The sequence below is a fragment of the Fringilla coelebs genome, assembly GCF_963513975.1.
Source record: "Fringilla coelebs genome assembly, chromosome: 3".
Classification (NCBI taxonomy): domain Eukaryota; kingdom Metazoa; phylum Chordata; class Aves; order Passeriformes; family Fringillidae; genus Fringilla; species Fringilla coelebs.
Window position 1 is genome coordinate 42,256,113 of NC_140030.1, and position 16,898 is coordinate 42,273,010.

Sequence of the window (16,898 nt, forward strand, 5' to 3'; positions counted from 1 at the left end):
GCTTCATTATTCCTGTAACTTATGAAAAAGGCAAGTTCAAGAAATCAGAACCAACATATTTTTAAAACTAAAATTAAATCTGCTCAATTTAGTGTCAGAAGCACCTAATATCTCTGCTTTTGAAAACAGACTTGTCTTCAATTTTCTCTTTTATCAACACTAACACTTCACAATAACACTGAAGATCCATCTCTGTCTTACTTCTTGGCATTTTTATCATCAGTACCTACTATTATTTTCTTGGTCATACTAGCTTGTTTCTGCATTCAGTGGACATCCCTCCTCCCTCGCCCTTTATTTTTCCTTTCATGGCTGAAAAATCAAAAAGGTAATTAGTGAGAGAATACAAGAATACCCATTTTTTCCAGTACAAGTTCACACATCAGGGAAAGAAATAGTGAGGATTTTTCTAAATAACATTCAATAACCCTTATTGGTCTTCTGAAAACTGCTTCTAAGTATCTAGAGAGGATACACTCATGGTAGCAAAACCATATTTTAATAAGGGTAGCAGTACTGTTGACAAAAGTGATTTTGACGAGATTGTTGATAAGATGAAAAGATAATGACTTAATTTCTAAGCAACTCTCTGATGTAAACATCTTTTGGAAACTGAATATTTGAGTACTGAAGTGGAACATTAGTCGTTTTAATAGTGTTTGTCACATTTAAAACTCATCCATCAGTCTGATTTTGAAGGGTTTTCTTTTGTTCTTGTTTGGTTGTTTTTTTAAATCTTTGAAGACTATTATAAATTTTCCTGGTATTTCACAACATTTCTATAGCAATGATTTCAAATGGTTCAATTTTAATACAGTCAGAAAACATTTTGAAAAGAAGCAAAAATGCCTCAGGCAGTACTGAAGAAAAGCCATGTTTCAGTGGCTTTAAGGGCAAAATGGAAACCATAATCAATTTCAGTTAATGCATTGTAATATGCAGCTGTAGGGTGTAGTAATGATGTACTATTAAGTATGGAAAACATGATGCAGCAAACTAAAAATTGGAAAGTGTTTTCTTAAAATATAAAAATAATGGAAAAAACCATTCTCACTTTATCCAACTACTAAAGAATAGGGATTGTTCATATTTAAAGTTCATACCACTCATAGAATTATATTGGTAATCTGCATCAGTTAGGCAGATGTATTTATGTGCATATACATATGTATATATATATGCAGTCTAGATATATCTTTTGTCCTTTTTCTTTTCCCCTTGATTAAAGTAGATAATAAGAATTGGTTCAGGTTACTGAAGGATTCCATGCATGGAAATCTTGAGAGAAGGAAGAGAATATGAAAATGCAGTTTTTGAACGTGCTTAAATCACTCAAATATCTACAAACTCCTGATCACTTAAATATTAAGCATTTAAAGAAAATTCATTCTAAAGCTGATGATATCCATTTAAACATTTAATTTTTGAAGAAGATTCAGAACACAGGGGTCCGGTTATTAAAGTTTCACTTTAATGATGGTCACAGCATCTGGCAGGCCTTAGGTTGGGCTTTTTATTTTTGTTTATACATTTGCAAGATTCAAATTTTAGTGTTTTTTGACTGCAAATGAACTTTTTATTGGCTTTCTTTAATGTCCAAAGTCATGGCAATGAGTATTCTTAAAGTTTAGTTTAAGAAAAAAATGGATTTTTTTATGGCATCTTCTAATCTAAGCTTTTGTGAATATTTTTAAGAAAGTATTTTTTCTTTATATTTTTGGAAAGAGGAAGTGGACCTTATTTATTTAGAGGTTTTTGATATGGTTAAGTATGAGAATTTGTTTGTTTTTTCCTATTGAAAAAAAAGACCATATTTTGTGATTCTTATTTATTGGATCCTGCAGCGTTTAGTCTGTTGCTTTTAAATTATCTACTTGGTCTTAGCAGAGTGAGTGAAATTATCTGGATAACTGGGATTTGACCCTGAAGGTACTTGTGGCTAGCACATGCTGATATTTGATGTTGAAGATGTATTAGAAATTACCTAACCAGAAAGGGCAAGCAGAAGGAGACCTGACCATATGACACCAGTCTGTTGAGGTGCACTGGTGTTGTGGCAGGAATCAAAGAATGGAGTAAGAAAGCAGGCTGGAAGCTACAGGCTGGGACTGTTAATTACTCAGGAAGAAAACCTGAGTCCTCGCCCTGAATTTCTCTCCCATTTCAGCATTTTCTACAAGAAATTGATTGGATAAGAAGCAAATAATCTAGAAATTGTGGGATGGCTCCTCTTTTATAACTAGCAGAGGCATATAGAAATATAAGATAATACCAGGGTTGCTCTTGCTTTTTGTTTCTTGCAAACTGAAAATTCCTACATGGTAGCCTATCTTCAGTCAAAATTTAAAATTACCTTATATGTAAACATGCTGTCTGCTGGTTAGGACATCATTCTGAACACTGTGTATAATGGATTTTGTTTTCTGCTTTATAGGCAAATGCTTTAACAAGTTTGCTTAAAAAAACCCGAAACAATAATCATATAATCACAAGCAGGATATTTTCTTGAAGTTGTCTTTCCACGTAAGCTGAACATTTAGCTTTTACTAATTGTCTTCAGACTTCTTTGAAGTTTAGGCCCTTTTCTGTTTAATCTTTAGATGTTGAGAGATCCAAGCATGAGAGCCTTATAATGCAGTATAAGAAGTGTTATCTCGACCTGCTTGGATGTCTTTAGTTCCTGGAAAACCTTTCTGCTTTCTAGGAATTTTGAAGTGATTTCTGGTAACTATTGAACCATGGTCTCTGTGAATTTCTTCTGAAAAATTAGATATTCGACTTTTCTAAGCTCTGCTTGAAGGATTGTGGCAAAATTTGACATTCTTTCCTGATTCTTGTTTACCTTATTAAAGCAAAATTGAAAAAAAAACCCCTTCAAACCCATGAAACACAAAAACCCAAACCAAAACGAAAAATCCCCACATTTTTCTACAGCTTATGCACATGGACACATTAGCAGCATATACTACAATATTGTAGGAGTTAAGTTCAAAATGCATTTACTTTTTTTAATGTTATTTCTTATACATGAGTCACTTTTGTTTTAAAAGCAAGTGAAAACCTGGATATAATTTCCTTCATTGTCTGTGTATGGTTTGGCTTCTCAAATGAGATTCCAGACACAAGCTAACATTTAAGAAGACAAATAGCATGCGGAATAATGGAAAATAAAAAGTCTGGCCTGGATGCAATATTCTTAGCATTTTTCTGTTGTCTTTATGATGAGGTTAGAGAACTGGTGGTATCAGTGTTCTAATACATGATATGACTCTTTCTAGAATGAAATTAAATGGTTTATGATTTGTCTATCTTTAGACCTATAAGTAGGGAAGTTAGAAGATGGTAACTGCCCAGTTAGTAGCCTATTAACAGACGTAAAAAATTCATGAGGACCAGTATAAGATTATTTCTGTAAAATGAAGGCATTTAAATTTGTATGTTATCTTCTTTAAAGAAGTTTTGGAGAAAAAAGTTTTCTTCATGCATATTGAGAAAATTTTCATCTGGATATTGACTATCTCCAGAAAAAAAACCAAAGGAAAGAAATAACCATGTTGTTTTAAGGTAGTTCAAAACATTTTGTCACCCAAAGTAAGGGAGAGCACGTTTTAGCAAAATCTCCTGAGGCCTTTTTTGTAGTCAGACTTAATTTATTACTTTGTTTCCTTTTGTTACTGTGAACCATGAGAGGCTAATTATTATGTGAGTGTGATAATTACCCTGATATTATCAAGTGTATTCTGTAATACATTGCTTAGCATGTCAGAGAAAGATAATGTACATCCCTTAAAGTGGGAAGAAATCTCATGGATAGTACCTTCTAACACTGTAGACGAATGTGTTCAGGTATTATTATTTTATATGTCATCCTTACTTGTGCTCTATTGATATTCTGACTGAAAGGAGCATTATTCATAGAGATGTTATCAAAAGCAGTATTTTATAAGTATACTGCATATTTCAGCCTAGTAATATTTTTAAGCTGTATTTCATTTTTTAGTTTTCAAAGCATTTTTGTGCTGATGAAAGGAAAGATTCTAATGTGTGTTATTTGTCACATCTGACTTGAAGATGCTAGAATCCATCCAGTTACATTTAAAATAACTTTGAGGATACTCATCATTTGTATGAACGTAGCTTTTAAAACCTTTTTCATCAGTTTTATAAGTTAAGGAAAATTTTGTTCAAATGAGATCTACAGTTACTATTTCCTCATAATGTTCCTTATTATTTCCCTACATTTAAGAAAGACAAACCAAACTCTCTCTTTTGATATTTGATTTTTACATTAACAACATAAACATAACATTGATTATTTAGCCTGTTCCTTACTGTGCAATCAGGATATATACAGTTTTATTTGTCTTAAATCAGTGGACAATTCAAATGCTTTTTAGGATTTCAACATACCTAAAAGTTGGCAGTTTCATGCAACTACACTAAAATGTCAATCGAAGTATGACTTAGATGCTGAAGCTAATAGTTCTATGCATTTTAAACAGCAAAATTTGCAGGATCTGGTGGTCATGGCTTCATGCACTGATTTCACGACCAAAAATTATATCCCATTACAAAACATGTTGGATTTTCCAACAATTCTGCCTGTTTTGCAATGTTGAAATGTTTTGGGATGAAATGTTTATTTTAAAGAAAATAATCTTGTCCAATATTGTGCAGGAAATCAGTAGCAATGAAAGCAAACCCCTGAAATTCCAGATCCTGCTTCCTTCCTCCAAACCATATGTGCACTCAGAATGGATAAAGGTTTCTGCTGAAGTGTGCTATCTTTTTCCACAGCGCTGTATCCACATAAAACCGGCTTCAAAGTCAAATAACCAGCATTTTCTTTGTCAAGTAATCCTTTTCAACTTTTTTCCTGTTGTGAGATTCAGAAAGCTTTCAATATAATTTTGAAAAGAAGTAATAAAAACGTGGTATTGTTCAGATTCACACAACTGTATTTGAAATCTATAATTCCATAAACTACATTACTTTATGGAAAATGTTGTAAAGAAGAAAATTTTTCATTCATTTTAAACATCTTGTTTGAGAGTGATTCAATTTCTTAAATCCTGTTCCAGACAGAAATAAGTGGCTAAGATGTAATTTTGTACTGTATTTGTAGGAAGCACAAAGTCTAAGCTGCCAACCTTTAAGGAGTTCTTTGAACCATCTCTGTGGCTTTCAAATCCATAACAGGACCTGAAAGAGGATTATCAGTACAGTGCACAGCACACTTGATTAGGACTAAAATGCCTTCAGCCAGCAGCCTCTATCAGTCCCTGTAGCTCAGCACCTACTGTGCAGTGCCATGCATGCTGTGTTAGTGATATCGCATTTTTGGGATGAGCCTCTTCAGTGCCTTCTGGCTATAACTCTCCTGGAGAAGTGTAGTCCATTCACACTTCCAAAAAGCCATCATTCCCATCTCTACAAATGTCTATAGTGTAATACATCCTCTGAACTCTCAGTAATGTGCTTTTGACTTATTATCTTCTCCATGTGGTACCTCCTCGCACAGTCATTGGCTCCAATTACCAAATGGCCATTTTTGAAATTGGAACATGTCAGATAAAAGCATATATTTTAATAGTATAATACCTGGCAGAATTACTTTCATGCTGTCTTGAAACACTTTTTAAAAGAGTTGTTTATCACAGATACCAGTCACTCCTTTCTCCCAAATTTTGCAGCTAATTGAACAAAGTCTGTCTCAGAGATCATGTTTTCTGAACATGAAATAATCAATCAAAAAAAGAGATTGCAATTTGTCACATCAGGATTACATCTGGGCAGCATAATTATCTTAGATTCAAAGTATTGACCTGAGGTGAAGGAAAAGGAAAAAAATGTAATTCCTAGAGAACTTCATATAAATTTAGTAGAAAAATTTAAATATATTTGTGTGTTTTCAAAGTAAAATGGTGGGAAGAAATGTTACTGGGCTTTAAAATATTTTTTTCTCCAGGCTCTCAGTGCCATTTTAATGTTACTTAAGAAAGAGGTTTTCATTGTTATATTTGAAGAGTTACTGTATCATTAAAAAATTAGTGTTCATGTCACATGTGACTGATGTTAGTTTTTATAACACATTAATAAAGACCTTTATAACTGTCAGTAAATTTGTGCAGATTGGTGCATGTTGATAATATGGTTAAAATGTTAAAAAATTTTATAGCTATTAGAAGCTAGTATGTGTAAGACCTCTATCCAGTTGGTTTGATATTAGAAAAAAAGAAACTTAATTTTATATCTTCAAACAAAGAAATTACAGTTAAATGAAAAATTAAGATTAATGTTACTGTTTCCATAACTTTGTTAATGTGAAAAATGTTATGAGTGAATAATTTTTGAATTTTTGTATCCGGGTTTTAAAAACCATGGAAGTTTCAATTCTGCGTATGTAGTTCATACATTTGCAATATCATTAGTACCAGTTATTTTAGGCTAAGTAATTTCGAGTAGTCTGCAAGCTTCATAATGACTGATTTGATAGACTATGATCTGAGGTAATTTGGCCTTCTGTTACATGTTTAAGGCTTTAATTTTTCAGAGGGCACAGACTGCAAAATAGCCTGTAGCTGTAATTAGATGGCGTTCATTTCTCATGAAACAAACAGGTGACTGTGACTGTACCAGAAACAAAGGAGAAATTCTTTGATTTTATATTATCCAGATTTGGTATTAGCTTGTTGGCAGTCCTACTTGGATACTTTTGAAGCTTGGTTGAATGAGGATCTTTTCAAGTAGGTAACAGTAACTCAGGTTTCATGGTATGCTGCTATTTCAGAAGTTCTCTACATGTGAGAGAAGATTTCCTAATAACTCATTCTGGAACTTTTTGTTATCTAGTGTTTCATGCAGTTTTGTTCTTTCTGCAGGGTTTTGTCAGGTGTTACATGGAGATGAAAATACAAAACACACAAGATGGTAAACTTCAAAGGGGACCCTGTTGTGGAATGGAAATGGAAAATTGAACCATTCAGAGAGTTAACCTATTATTTTTTAAATTAGGTACTTTGGAGTAGGAAATTTTTTTGGGGGGGGATAATTTTTGCCAAGATGTGTAACAAGTTTACTTTTTTTTCCCCCTCTGGATGTTGTGTTTAAGAAAATTATTTGAAAACTGGGGAAAACAGGATGACTTGTAAGCAAAAAATGTCAATTCTACTACAGTTTTTTGATAGAAAATGCAGAGCTTTTCATTTGAACAATTTCATAAATTTTTTTTTTTTTACTTGTATAATTATGAACTGTTTTAGATTTTCTTTTTTCTTGGAAAATATTAAGGACCTCTGCGTTATATCCTTTTAGGTAAAATATTACTATTCTTTTTTTCCAATGATTTGTGTTTCTGAAGAAACTGTTATTCCATCAGTATTACATTGATGATTGATTTTTTCCTATTTGTTTGGTAAAAGAACTTGGTCATATAAAAGTTTTTTTTTAAGAGAGTCAGTTGATGAAAAATCTTAATGGATTTCAGGTACATAAGAAGCAATTCTTTCATGTCGACATTAATAGGAAATTTGAATTATCCCAGATGTCACTTTGAAGATGAAGTATTTAAAGAATATTTTTTAATTGTTCTGTCTTATTTGACTTGGATTGGCATGTCTGAAATATTCCTCAGGTGTTGATCATCCCAAGAAATCTAGTGAGCTTTATCTAAGGGGTTACTGTGACAGTAAAAACTGGAAGTGCTCAGCCATACAGCTATCAGCTACTGTACACAGCCTATAAAACTTCATGGGCTACAGATTGAGCTGCAGATACGTGATCCCATATTCCCTAGTGCCACTCTTATAGGGCAGAGACAGACTGCCTTATCATTAACTCTGTAATGAAGAAGCTGTGTATGAGACCACTGAACCAAGTTAGGAATAATATACACATTTTTTTTACTGCTTTTAAGTTTTCTCTTTCTGTTTTGAGGTAGTAGTGGAATTTCAGGCTGTTCCTCCAGGATGTGCTGCTGGTTGCATCTGAGAACTAATGTTTCTGCTTACCATGGGTCTATAAACTCTGTTAAAAAAACCCCAAATCCTAACACCTGCATTTTTCAAGCTGTTAGACAGAGATAGGCGTTGGTTTGGCTGCTTGTCCCCATACGAATGGCAAGATTTATGACTCTTCTGTCTGCTTATCTAAAGGCTTGCAGTGCATTCCTCAATTTGATTATTAATAAGGCTAGCCTGAATACAAAATAAAGCAGCAGTAAAGAAAAGCCTGCTTGGGAGGGAACAACATGACACAGTATGCTATGACAGCTTCTGGACACCACTATCCCTTTGTAATTGAGTATATCTGAACTCATAAGCCAATTCTTTTATTTTCCTTTCCATTTAATAAAAAAAATCACAATGTAATGAATGGATTGTCTCCCAGTATTAAGCCAGGATTTGCATGACATAGACTTTAAAAATACTCAAAGTATTTTTAATTTTTTAATTATTATTTACATACTAAATAACAAATAGGAACACAATAGTAAATTTAAAGTTACTGAAAAGTTTATATTCCTTATGTAGCAGTGAAAAAGCACCACTTAAAAATTTTTCATACTTGTCAATTGAACTCATTTATGTGTCTTTGCTGAGCACCCTGGAAACACCTAATGCATAGACTTCCAAGCAAACTTACCTTCCAGAAGGTTTCTCCTTCTGGAAAATGAGGATCTGTTTTTTAGTGTATTCTGATATTCAGAATTCAGTCGTGTGTCTGTCTGAGCTCCTGGTCTTAGCAGTTGAGTTCAATTTAAACTAAATAAATGGTCAATTAAACAATGATATGTGTGTGTATGTATCAGCTGTATCAACTTGGCCAAAGCTGTATTCACTACTGAGGAACCTGGCATTTTCAGTTATTTTGCATAGGATGTGGAACACTTTTGAGAACCAGTTGATTTGAGTCTCTTAGTGTGAAGGTTATGATGGACCTGCCAGCATCCAAAATATTTTACTATATATTTTACTTAACTGAAATGAAAGCAACCTAGTGGATTTTTGACAATCTACAGCTTAGAAAATAGCTAAGAATCTTCAAATATATAGTCTACTTCATATTCCTCTAGGGTCCTTATTTTTAATTTCAGTGTCTAACTAGTGAAAAATGTGAAAATATTCAGGAGCAGAAAACAAGTTTTCCTTCCTCCTAGTAAAATATCCTAATCATAGAACAATAGAAACAGGTTATTCTACTTCTCTTTTTCTTAGGACTGGAAATATACCCTGAAACAGACAGACCATATGATGCCAGGTTTGGGGATTTTTTTATCACAAGGATAGAGAATAAGTCAGTGAATGGGGGAAGAAATCACTGCATGGCGTATGTGGGCAATTACGCATCATGGCCACTCACAGGGGATGTCATCTTCATAAAATTGTCTTACTATGTGATGGACTGTCACTAACATTAGGAGTTACCTAGATAGGCAAGGTCAAAATAAAATTTCTCTCCCTCTCTTTTTTTTTTTTTTATGCTAAGAGTAGTGGCTGAATCTTTGACAGAGAATTTCCTGTCTCAAGGATTTAGAAATCAGTATAACGAAAAATGCAAGAATAAAGAAGGAAGGTTGTACTGAGCTTCAGAGGCATGGAAATTAGAGAATAAATCTTCCAATGTAAAAAATTCAGGAGAACCAAGAAACTGTAATGTTTATTTCTTTTAATTAATCCATTTAGCTTAGGATATAATTAGGATTTCATAATTGTTGGTGTGATACTGGTTTATTCAAATATATTTGAATAACTGCCCTCCAGATGCCTTAGGAAAGCCTCTGAAATCTATCCTAATTTTCATTTTGTTCATGTAAATTGTCTCTGAATACCTATACTTATAGTTTAACTAATTTTTGGATTTCTGCAGCAGTTTAAAAGTATTTTCCCCAAATCAAAATACTTTCCTCCTATGTGCCACCATTTGAATTGCAATGCTTATATTCTGTAAGTTTTAGCAGCACAAAAACTTGTCTATCAGAATGTTTGCCTGAGCATAGCACTCCATTGACTTCAAAAACAGTAGGTTGCCTTTCATGTTCATATTCCATTATTGTGCAAATAAACATGGTCAGTTTTTTGAGTTTTAAAGTGTACTAGGCTTATATATTTAATGAACACCATCTAAGTTTCTTTGGCTTGAGCTCCAACAGTTTTGTTAATATTGGTTACTGATTGTATATATTATGTATACATATATATGTGTGTGTGTGTTTATATATATATATGTATGTATGTGTATGTATATATATATTCTATGCTCAATCAGTTTGGATTTCCCCTGATATTGATTTTTTTCTTAATAGTCTGTCTTTCCCATCATTGCCTCTTTTCCAGTTTGAAATGACTAATGCCTAAATAATTTTTAGTCACATCTTTTCTCAGTGGCAAGGGCTTGTGCTTTTAAAGTCATAATGTATGAGCATATGCTTCTCTGGCTCTTGCCAGAAATTAAAAGGCTGATCTTCAGGAAAAAAAGGTTAACACCTCAGTTTTGTAGTGAGAAATGTGTTGCAAGAGGAAGAAGATTTGCAAAACCAAATAGCCTTTTATATTTAATATTATCAGTAAATAGTAAATACACATCTTTTTGCTTTACCAACAGTTTATCTGCTTGGTTACTCACAAGACTGTTTACAAACTGACTACAGTTTTTGAAGTTTAGTTTTATCCAGTCACTGGATATTCAGATTCTGAGAACTTCTTGATGAGAAAGTAGCAGTGTTGAACAGAAAATTTTTAGACAAGTCCAAGTAGAACCACTACTTTGGAAATGAATAAATACAAGCAAGGAGAGAGTGAATGAGTAACATTCCTTTCAGAGGCACAATACTTGTCTTGTAATTAGTGATCCTGTGATGATGGCCATGGTCTGTCCATTAGAATTGACAGGTCTCTGTAAAAATGAGGGCTGAAGGGAGTATAAGGATACTGATCATTTTACTGAGCCATTCCATGTCACCACAGTAAGGACACATCTTCAAATTACTTTTACTGTCACAGTATCCTAGACTTTTCCAGATCCAAGAATAAATTTTGTTACCTCAAAGTATGGATAAATTTATCTTCTATGGACTATGATATCTCATTAATGGAAAAAGCTGGTGTGCAGCATTTTCTCACAAACATATTTGTTTCATTTAAGATGAAGGTTGGCTCAAAAGTGTTCTAGACATTGTTTATGATTTGAGGAATGTCCTACTCTGGTAGCATGCCTTGTCTGGGGATCTTTTCATTGCAGGATAGAGGTTATGCAGGGTGTAGTTTCTTGTATTCCTGTATTTACTGAGAATGAAGTTAACATCTACATGCAGTTCAGGGCAAAAGAGCAAAATCTGAACTTTTTGCTCAGCATATTTATCAGTTCAGACAAACAGTCATGCTAAAATATCTCTCCATTTTAATTTCTGGAGACAATTTGGGACAAGCCAGTTCTATACTCCTTTTTATATTGTATTTTCAGTGAACTGCAAGTTCATTATTAATGTATTATAAGTAGAAAGCAAGAATCCATAAGTCTCCCTTCCACCTGCCACACACACATAGGTAGTGGAAGATCTGGAAGGGGCAAATGTATTTATTTCAAGTTTAATTATATAAAATAGTAACAATAGAGATAGTAGCTTTGTAATAATTAAATATTATCCCTCTCCTTAAGATAAGTTCTAATTGTTGCTGGTTTACTTTTTGCTTGACTCAAAGCTCATCAAAATCATGAGTTGCACTGTATCATGTTTGTGGAATTACATACTTCAGACTGATGAATCTTTTCCAAAAGGATTATTAGAGATATTATTTTATGCCCTTTTTGCTTACTAGTGTTTTTTTTTCTTTTTTCTTTGTTCCTATACCAGGAGGCATTTTTGAGTGTGTGGAATCTGGTCCAATGGGAGCAGAAGAATTAGCCTTCAGATTTGCTGTGAACACAATCAACAGAAACAGAACTCTTCTGCCAAACACCACATTAACATACGACACACAAAAGATAAATCTTTATGACAGTTTTGAAGCATCCAAAAAAGGTAACCTTTTGCATATTTAGTTTTTTTAGTGAAGGATTAAGGCTCAGTTTACTTACCTGAAAAAATTTCTATCCAATGAAGCCATATGCAATGAGACTGACATTATTGTCAGTGGCATTAAAGAGCTGCTTTATTAAAGGTTGTAATGGTAAGTGCTTGACAATTACATTGCCACCTTTGCTCCCACTAACCCTATCTAAAAGCTTTTCTGTTAAATATTTAAAATCTGAAATAAATTTTACTGAACATTGTGACTAGGGTGTTTCTTATACCAGCTCCTTTGGAGTGAGAAATCTCACTGTCTTCAAAATTTATCCAGCAAAATGCGAAATTTCCCCAAATTCTACTGAAACTGGGATTCAATTTTAAATATTCAATCACTTCAAGTACATTTTCACAAATGTCTTTATATAGTTAATCATAGACTTTGAAAGGGGAGTAGTAGTTGTAATTTTGTGCATCTCACACCAGCATGGCATAAAAATAAGCCTGTATATTAAGTCTGTGCTTAAGACTATCAGATACATGTCTTGGCCTGAGTTAAGCTCTTTTCTCCTAAATATTAATTATATGTTTACAGAAGAATGAAGATTAAAAATTAGGTTTGAACTTTTTCTCTGATTTTTAAAATCTTTGATTCTCAAAAAAAAAAAAAAAATCCAAATTTTCAGATTGCTTTACATTTAAGTCAGGCATAACAGGCACAAGTTTCTGCATCATTGTTGTGTCCTAGAAAGTGCAAACAACAAAAAGTTCAATAAGTATTTATGGAAGAAAGTACGAAGCCTCATGTGAAAATTCAGTAAGACTGAATTTTGCACTGAATTACATATTCTTTAAAACCACTTTTTTTTATAAATTGAAGAGCTTATTTCATATGAATGGTATATGTAACAAGACAATAAGAAGGGTGAAAGAATTGGAGGTCAGCCTGTGTTTCTTATGGCAGGTTTCTATCCTAAATCAGCCAAGTGATCTGGTCCCAGCATGTTGTTCCCAAGCACTAAGGCCAATAAACTTTATACAATAAAGGATTTTTGGTATTATGGTGGGCTGAGAAGAGTGAAAGCACTTGATACAACATTAGAAATTACATATAAGGGAAAGTTCCTGTGGCATGATTAGTGTACATGAAGGGCATCTTAAAAGTGGAATTTAATACTAATTAAATATTCAGTTTAGAACTGAGGGAAAAATTTTACTGTTTTTACTATTACAGATTAACAGAGGATCTTGCTAACCTGTTTATCTGTTTATTTGACAAATAAATAATTCAAATATAGATTCTTGTTAGGCATGAAAAGAGAGTATCCTTATTTGTACAGAAATACAATTTGGTCATTGAAAGATTATTATGAAAAATTGTCATGAAAATTGGTCTTTTTTCATGTATGAAAAATTATAGGCTAAATATTTTGTGCCTAGCAAGATGGTTTCTTTGCAGAGTAGCATGCATGGTAGAAGAAAGAGGAAAAAATGCACTTTTAATAGAGTTTCTTTGCAGTGTTTTGGATGATGGATTAAAGTGGATTTTGAGAGAGACTACACTTTCCTTTCCATCTCAGCCAACAGTGAATAAAAGTTCTGAATCTTAATTCTGTTTCTTTCATTCTCCTTTCCTTCTCACCTTCCAAATTCAACTGCTTCCTGACTCCTGCACATGCTGACCTGTGGAATCTAATGGGACATTTTCTCCCTGTTCCTGCGGGATGATCCAGACAGCAGAAAAACTTCTCCTGAGATCTCTAGTTCTTTAATTCTTTCCTGAGAAAATGCAACTACTTTTAGACTTTACCTGGGGTTTGCTAGCCTGTATATTATGTTGCTAATTCTTGTTAGACTATAATAGCTGAAATTAGAATGACAATGGGCTATTGATTAGACATATTGAATAGAAAGCATATATTCCTTTTTCCCACTTGCATCTTGGATGAGAAAGCAACACTTTATTTGTAACTGCTCAGGCTATGTCAAAATCTGTGTAATCTTCTAGTACTAATAGCTTTTTGCATCATCAATTCACAATACAGACAACTGCATTTGTGCTCACAGGTGCTTTAGTTCAGAAGCAGAGGCTAAAGGTTAACACAAAATGGTTCATTTTATTATGATGGATCCAAAGCAGAATTTTAACAATGAAGTTTAAGCATTTGACTCATTTTTGTGGTTCATTATCATGTCCATTAGTGAGCAGGCAGGCACTGCATCAAAAATAGCCTGTTTAGACCTCTTATTAACACATAATTTTGAAGTTGGATATAGATGAAATATTAATGGCTTTTTAAAGGTACTATATGAATAAGCAACCTGAAGTCAAGAAGACCTTTCCAAGGTACAGTTACAGTGAAGAGTAATGTAAGTGCAACAAAATATCCTTCAACATTCTAGGAAAATTGGTATGCATCGGATAGAGCCAGTGCCATATTAAATCACGTGTGAAATCATTGCATTATTCAAATCTCAGAAAGAGGAAAAAAAAAGTCCATTGAAAAGCCATCTGGTAGCTATTGCTGTTGTTAGTGATCCCATTTACTGACATTTGCATAAAGCTTGTTGATTACTCTTAGGAAGGGCAATATTAGCATAAATGTTTTTTTATTGAGCTAGTCATTTAGGCAACACACCGAATAGCAATGAAGATCCACTCTGTCTGACAAGTTTATTTAAACCACTGGTGTTCTGCAGCAATAAAAAGGTGTGCCAGCATAGTTTCTGGAATGCACTTGAAAGACTTAGCAATATTTTCATCAAGTTGAAAAGAATGTGCACAACAATTAATTTTGAATTGATGAGAAAAGCAGTGCAGCAAGATGTGTTTCTACTGCTTGTTTCCTCAGCTGTCAGAAACGTTGATGGTGGAGTAACAGTATTAATCAAACCCCATATAAATACTCATGTCTAGTTTGGTTTTCTTTACTTCCCTCTACCAAATGAGTTGTTTTCCCAGAAGACAGAGTCTGTTTTCAGAGCTGTGTACTTGTAAAAGTTATGCCTGTGGTAGTGAATGAGATAGGAGCAGGGCATTGGCCGAAACTCTAGTCTTCAGTATTGATTATTTTTTCCTGCCTTCTTTTTGGCATGTTCTAACAAATATTCAACAAGATGATACTGGAGTGTGTTGTGGGAGATTATACAGACAGAGACTGCTAATGAACAGCACAGGTAAAGCCACCCTGTATCAGAAAACAGGAAGCTGAGCCACTGGAATAGAGCAGTATCATGTCAGTGACTCTCAGGGCCAGTTTTATATACTCATACAAGTATAGCAAAACTGAGCATTTCCAGTTTTTAAGAAGGGGCACCTAATTGTTTTTCACTAACAGACAGCAATTTAATTTCAGGGAAAATACTGGTCCTTTAATTGTACTAACCAATACACCTATTTCAGATACAGAAATTCAAATGTCCATTTTAATGAAATTAACTCTACACCTGATAATTAACTGCGAGGTACTTCACATGTAAAATTTCTGAGTAATTAGGACTTCAGTAGAAATAGTGGTGACTGAATGAGGAGGAAGTTATCACTTAAACAACCCAGATTAGGATACTGCCCTATTTGACCTTTTTCCAAATATAAGCTGCAGATAAGCACAAACCTATTTTATTTGTCAGTACTTTTAAAAAGACACACAATTACTGGCCTTTATCACTTCCACTGACATAGAAATGTTTAATAAACATAGCTGAGCACTATTTAGATGTTAAGAATCAATATTCATCATTTATAATGGAAGCTTGGAAGTTGAAATGTGTAAGTGAAAGCGTTACACAAGAAGGGAGCTCTGTCACATTTCATGGAGTGCCTTTTGTTTAATATGAATTGTGCAATACCTTCTGGCACACTGCCTTTTTTCCTCTCATCATTGACAGACTTCTGTCTCCTCTTCAGCCTGTGATCAGCTGTCCCTTGGGGTGGCAGCCATCTTCGGACCCTCCCACAGCTCCTCAGCCAACGCTGTGCAATCCATCTGCAACGCCTTGGGAGTTCCACACATCCAGACCCGCTGGAAACATCAGGTGTCAGACAACAAGGACTCCTTCTATGTCAGCCTCTATCCGGATTTCTCTTCGCTCAGCCGTGCCATCCTTGACCTTGTGCAGTTCTTCAAGTGGAAAACAGTTACTGTTGTTTACGATGACAGCACTGGTAAGGCCAAAGCACCAGGCTATGTGCAGATCTATTCACATACACAAAGAGAGGGAGGAAGGGTGTCACTACTCATATTTCATAACTGAAGAAATCTTTAATAGTTTGCAAGAATTTTACTGGTGAGGCAGGGAATAACAAATAATGTGGACTTATTAGCATAAGTATTCTCATAAGTATGCTTCAGTTGCTGAATTCTGTGTGTTTGAGCTCACAGCTGTCAATAAATTGGTCACACTCTGTCTGTGTTTTCTGCAGTGTCTTAACAGTTGCTAGCAGCTATGTCTTTTGATTTTACTTAAAACTTAAACTTGGAAGAAAAATATGGTATCTTGAAAAATACATTAGTGTGCTCAGTGAAGGAGAAAGCTTAAATTCTGGTGCTGCTTCTGGTGTTGGTTGAGTTTGAAAACAGATGCCATATTTGTTTGGAATTTTAGTATCTGTTTCTTCAGATAGAAGTGAAGAAGGAGCCCTGGTTTCAACTCTTAGCAGTTGGACCAAAAGGAAGTTTGGAGGCTTGTTTTACAGATGAATTAGAGGAGTTAAAAATCAACTCCTGACTTTCCAGCAGAAATGTACTAGGTTATTACCTTTCTCTTAGTCACCCTAAAATTTGTTTTGCCTTTCAGTTTCACCTTGACAGTGGTACCTTTTAAAAATGCTATAAAACTTACATTTCATTTGAGAAATTTTTTCATTCTTAGAAATAAAATCTTGGTTAAGAGG

The 16,898-nt window shown here is 34.0% G+C and overlaps 1 protein-coding gene across 1 annotated transcript in view; it reads left to right on the plus strand.

Annotated features, from left to right (window-relative positions):
- Positions 1-16,898, plus strand: part of GRIK2 (glutamate ionotropic receptor kainate type subunit 2) — a gene marked incomplete at both ends in the record, with an annotated part of 340,423 nt that overhangs the window by 99,405 nt on the left and 224,120 nt on the right. The window contains 2 exons of the mRNA XM_084201897.1: positions 11,852-12,019; positions 15,912-16,169. Of these exons, the coding sequence (XP_084058023.1) occupies positions 11,852-12,019; positions 15,912-16,169 (426 nt within the window). The remainder of the gene's footprint in view (positions 1-11,851; positions 12,020-15,911; positions 16,170-16,898) is intronic.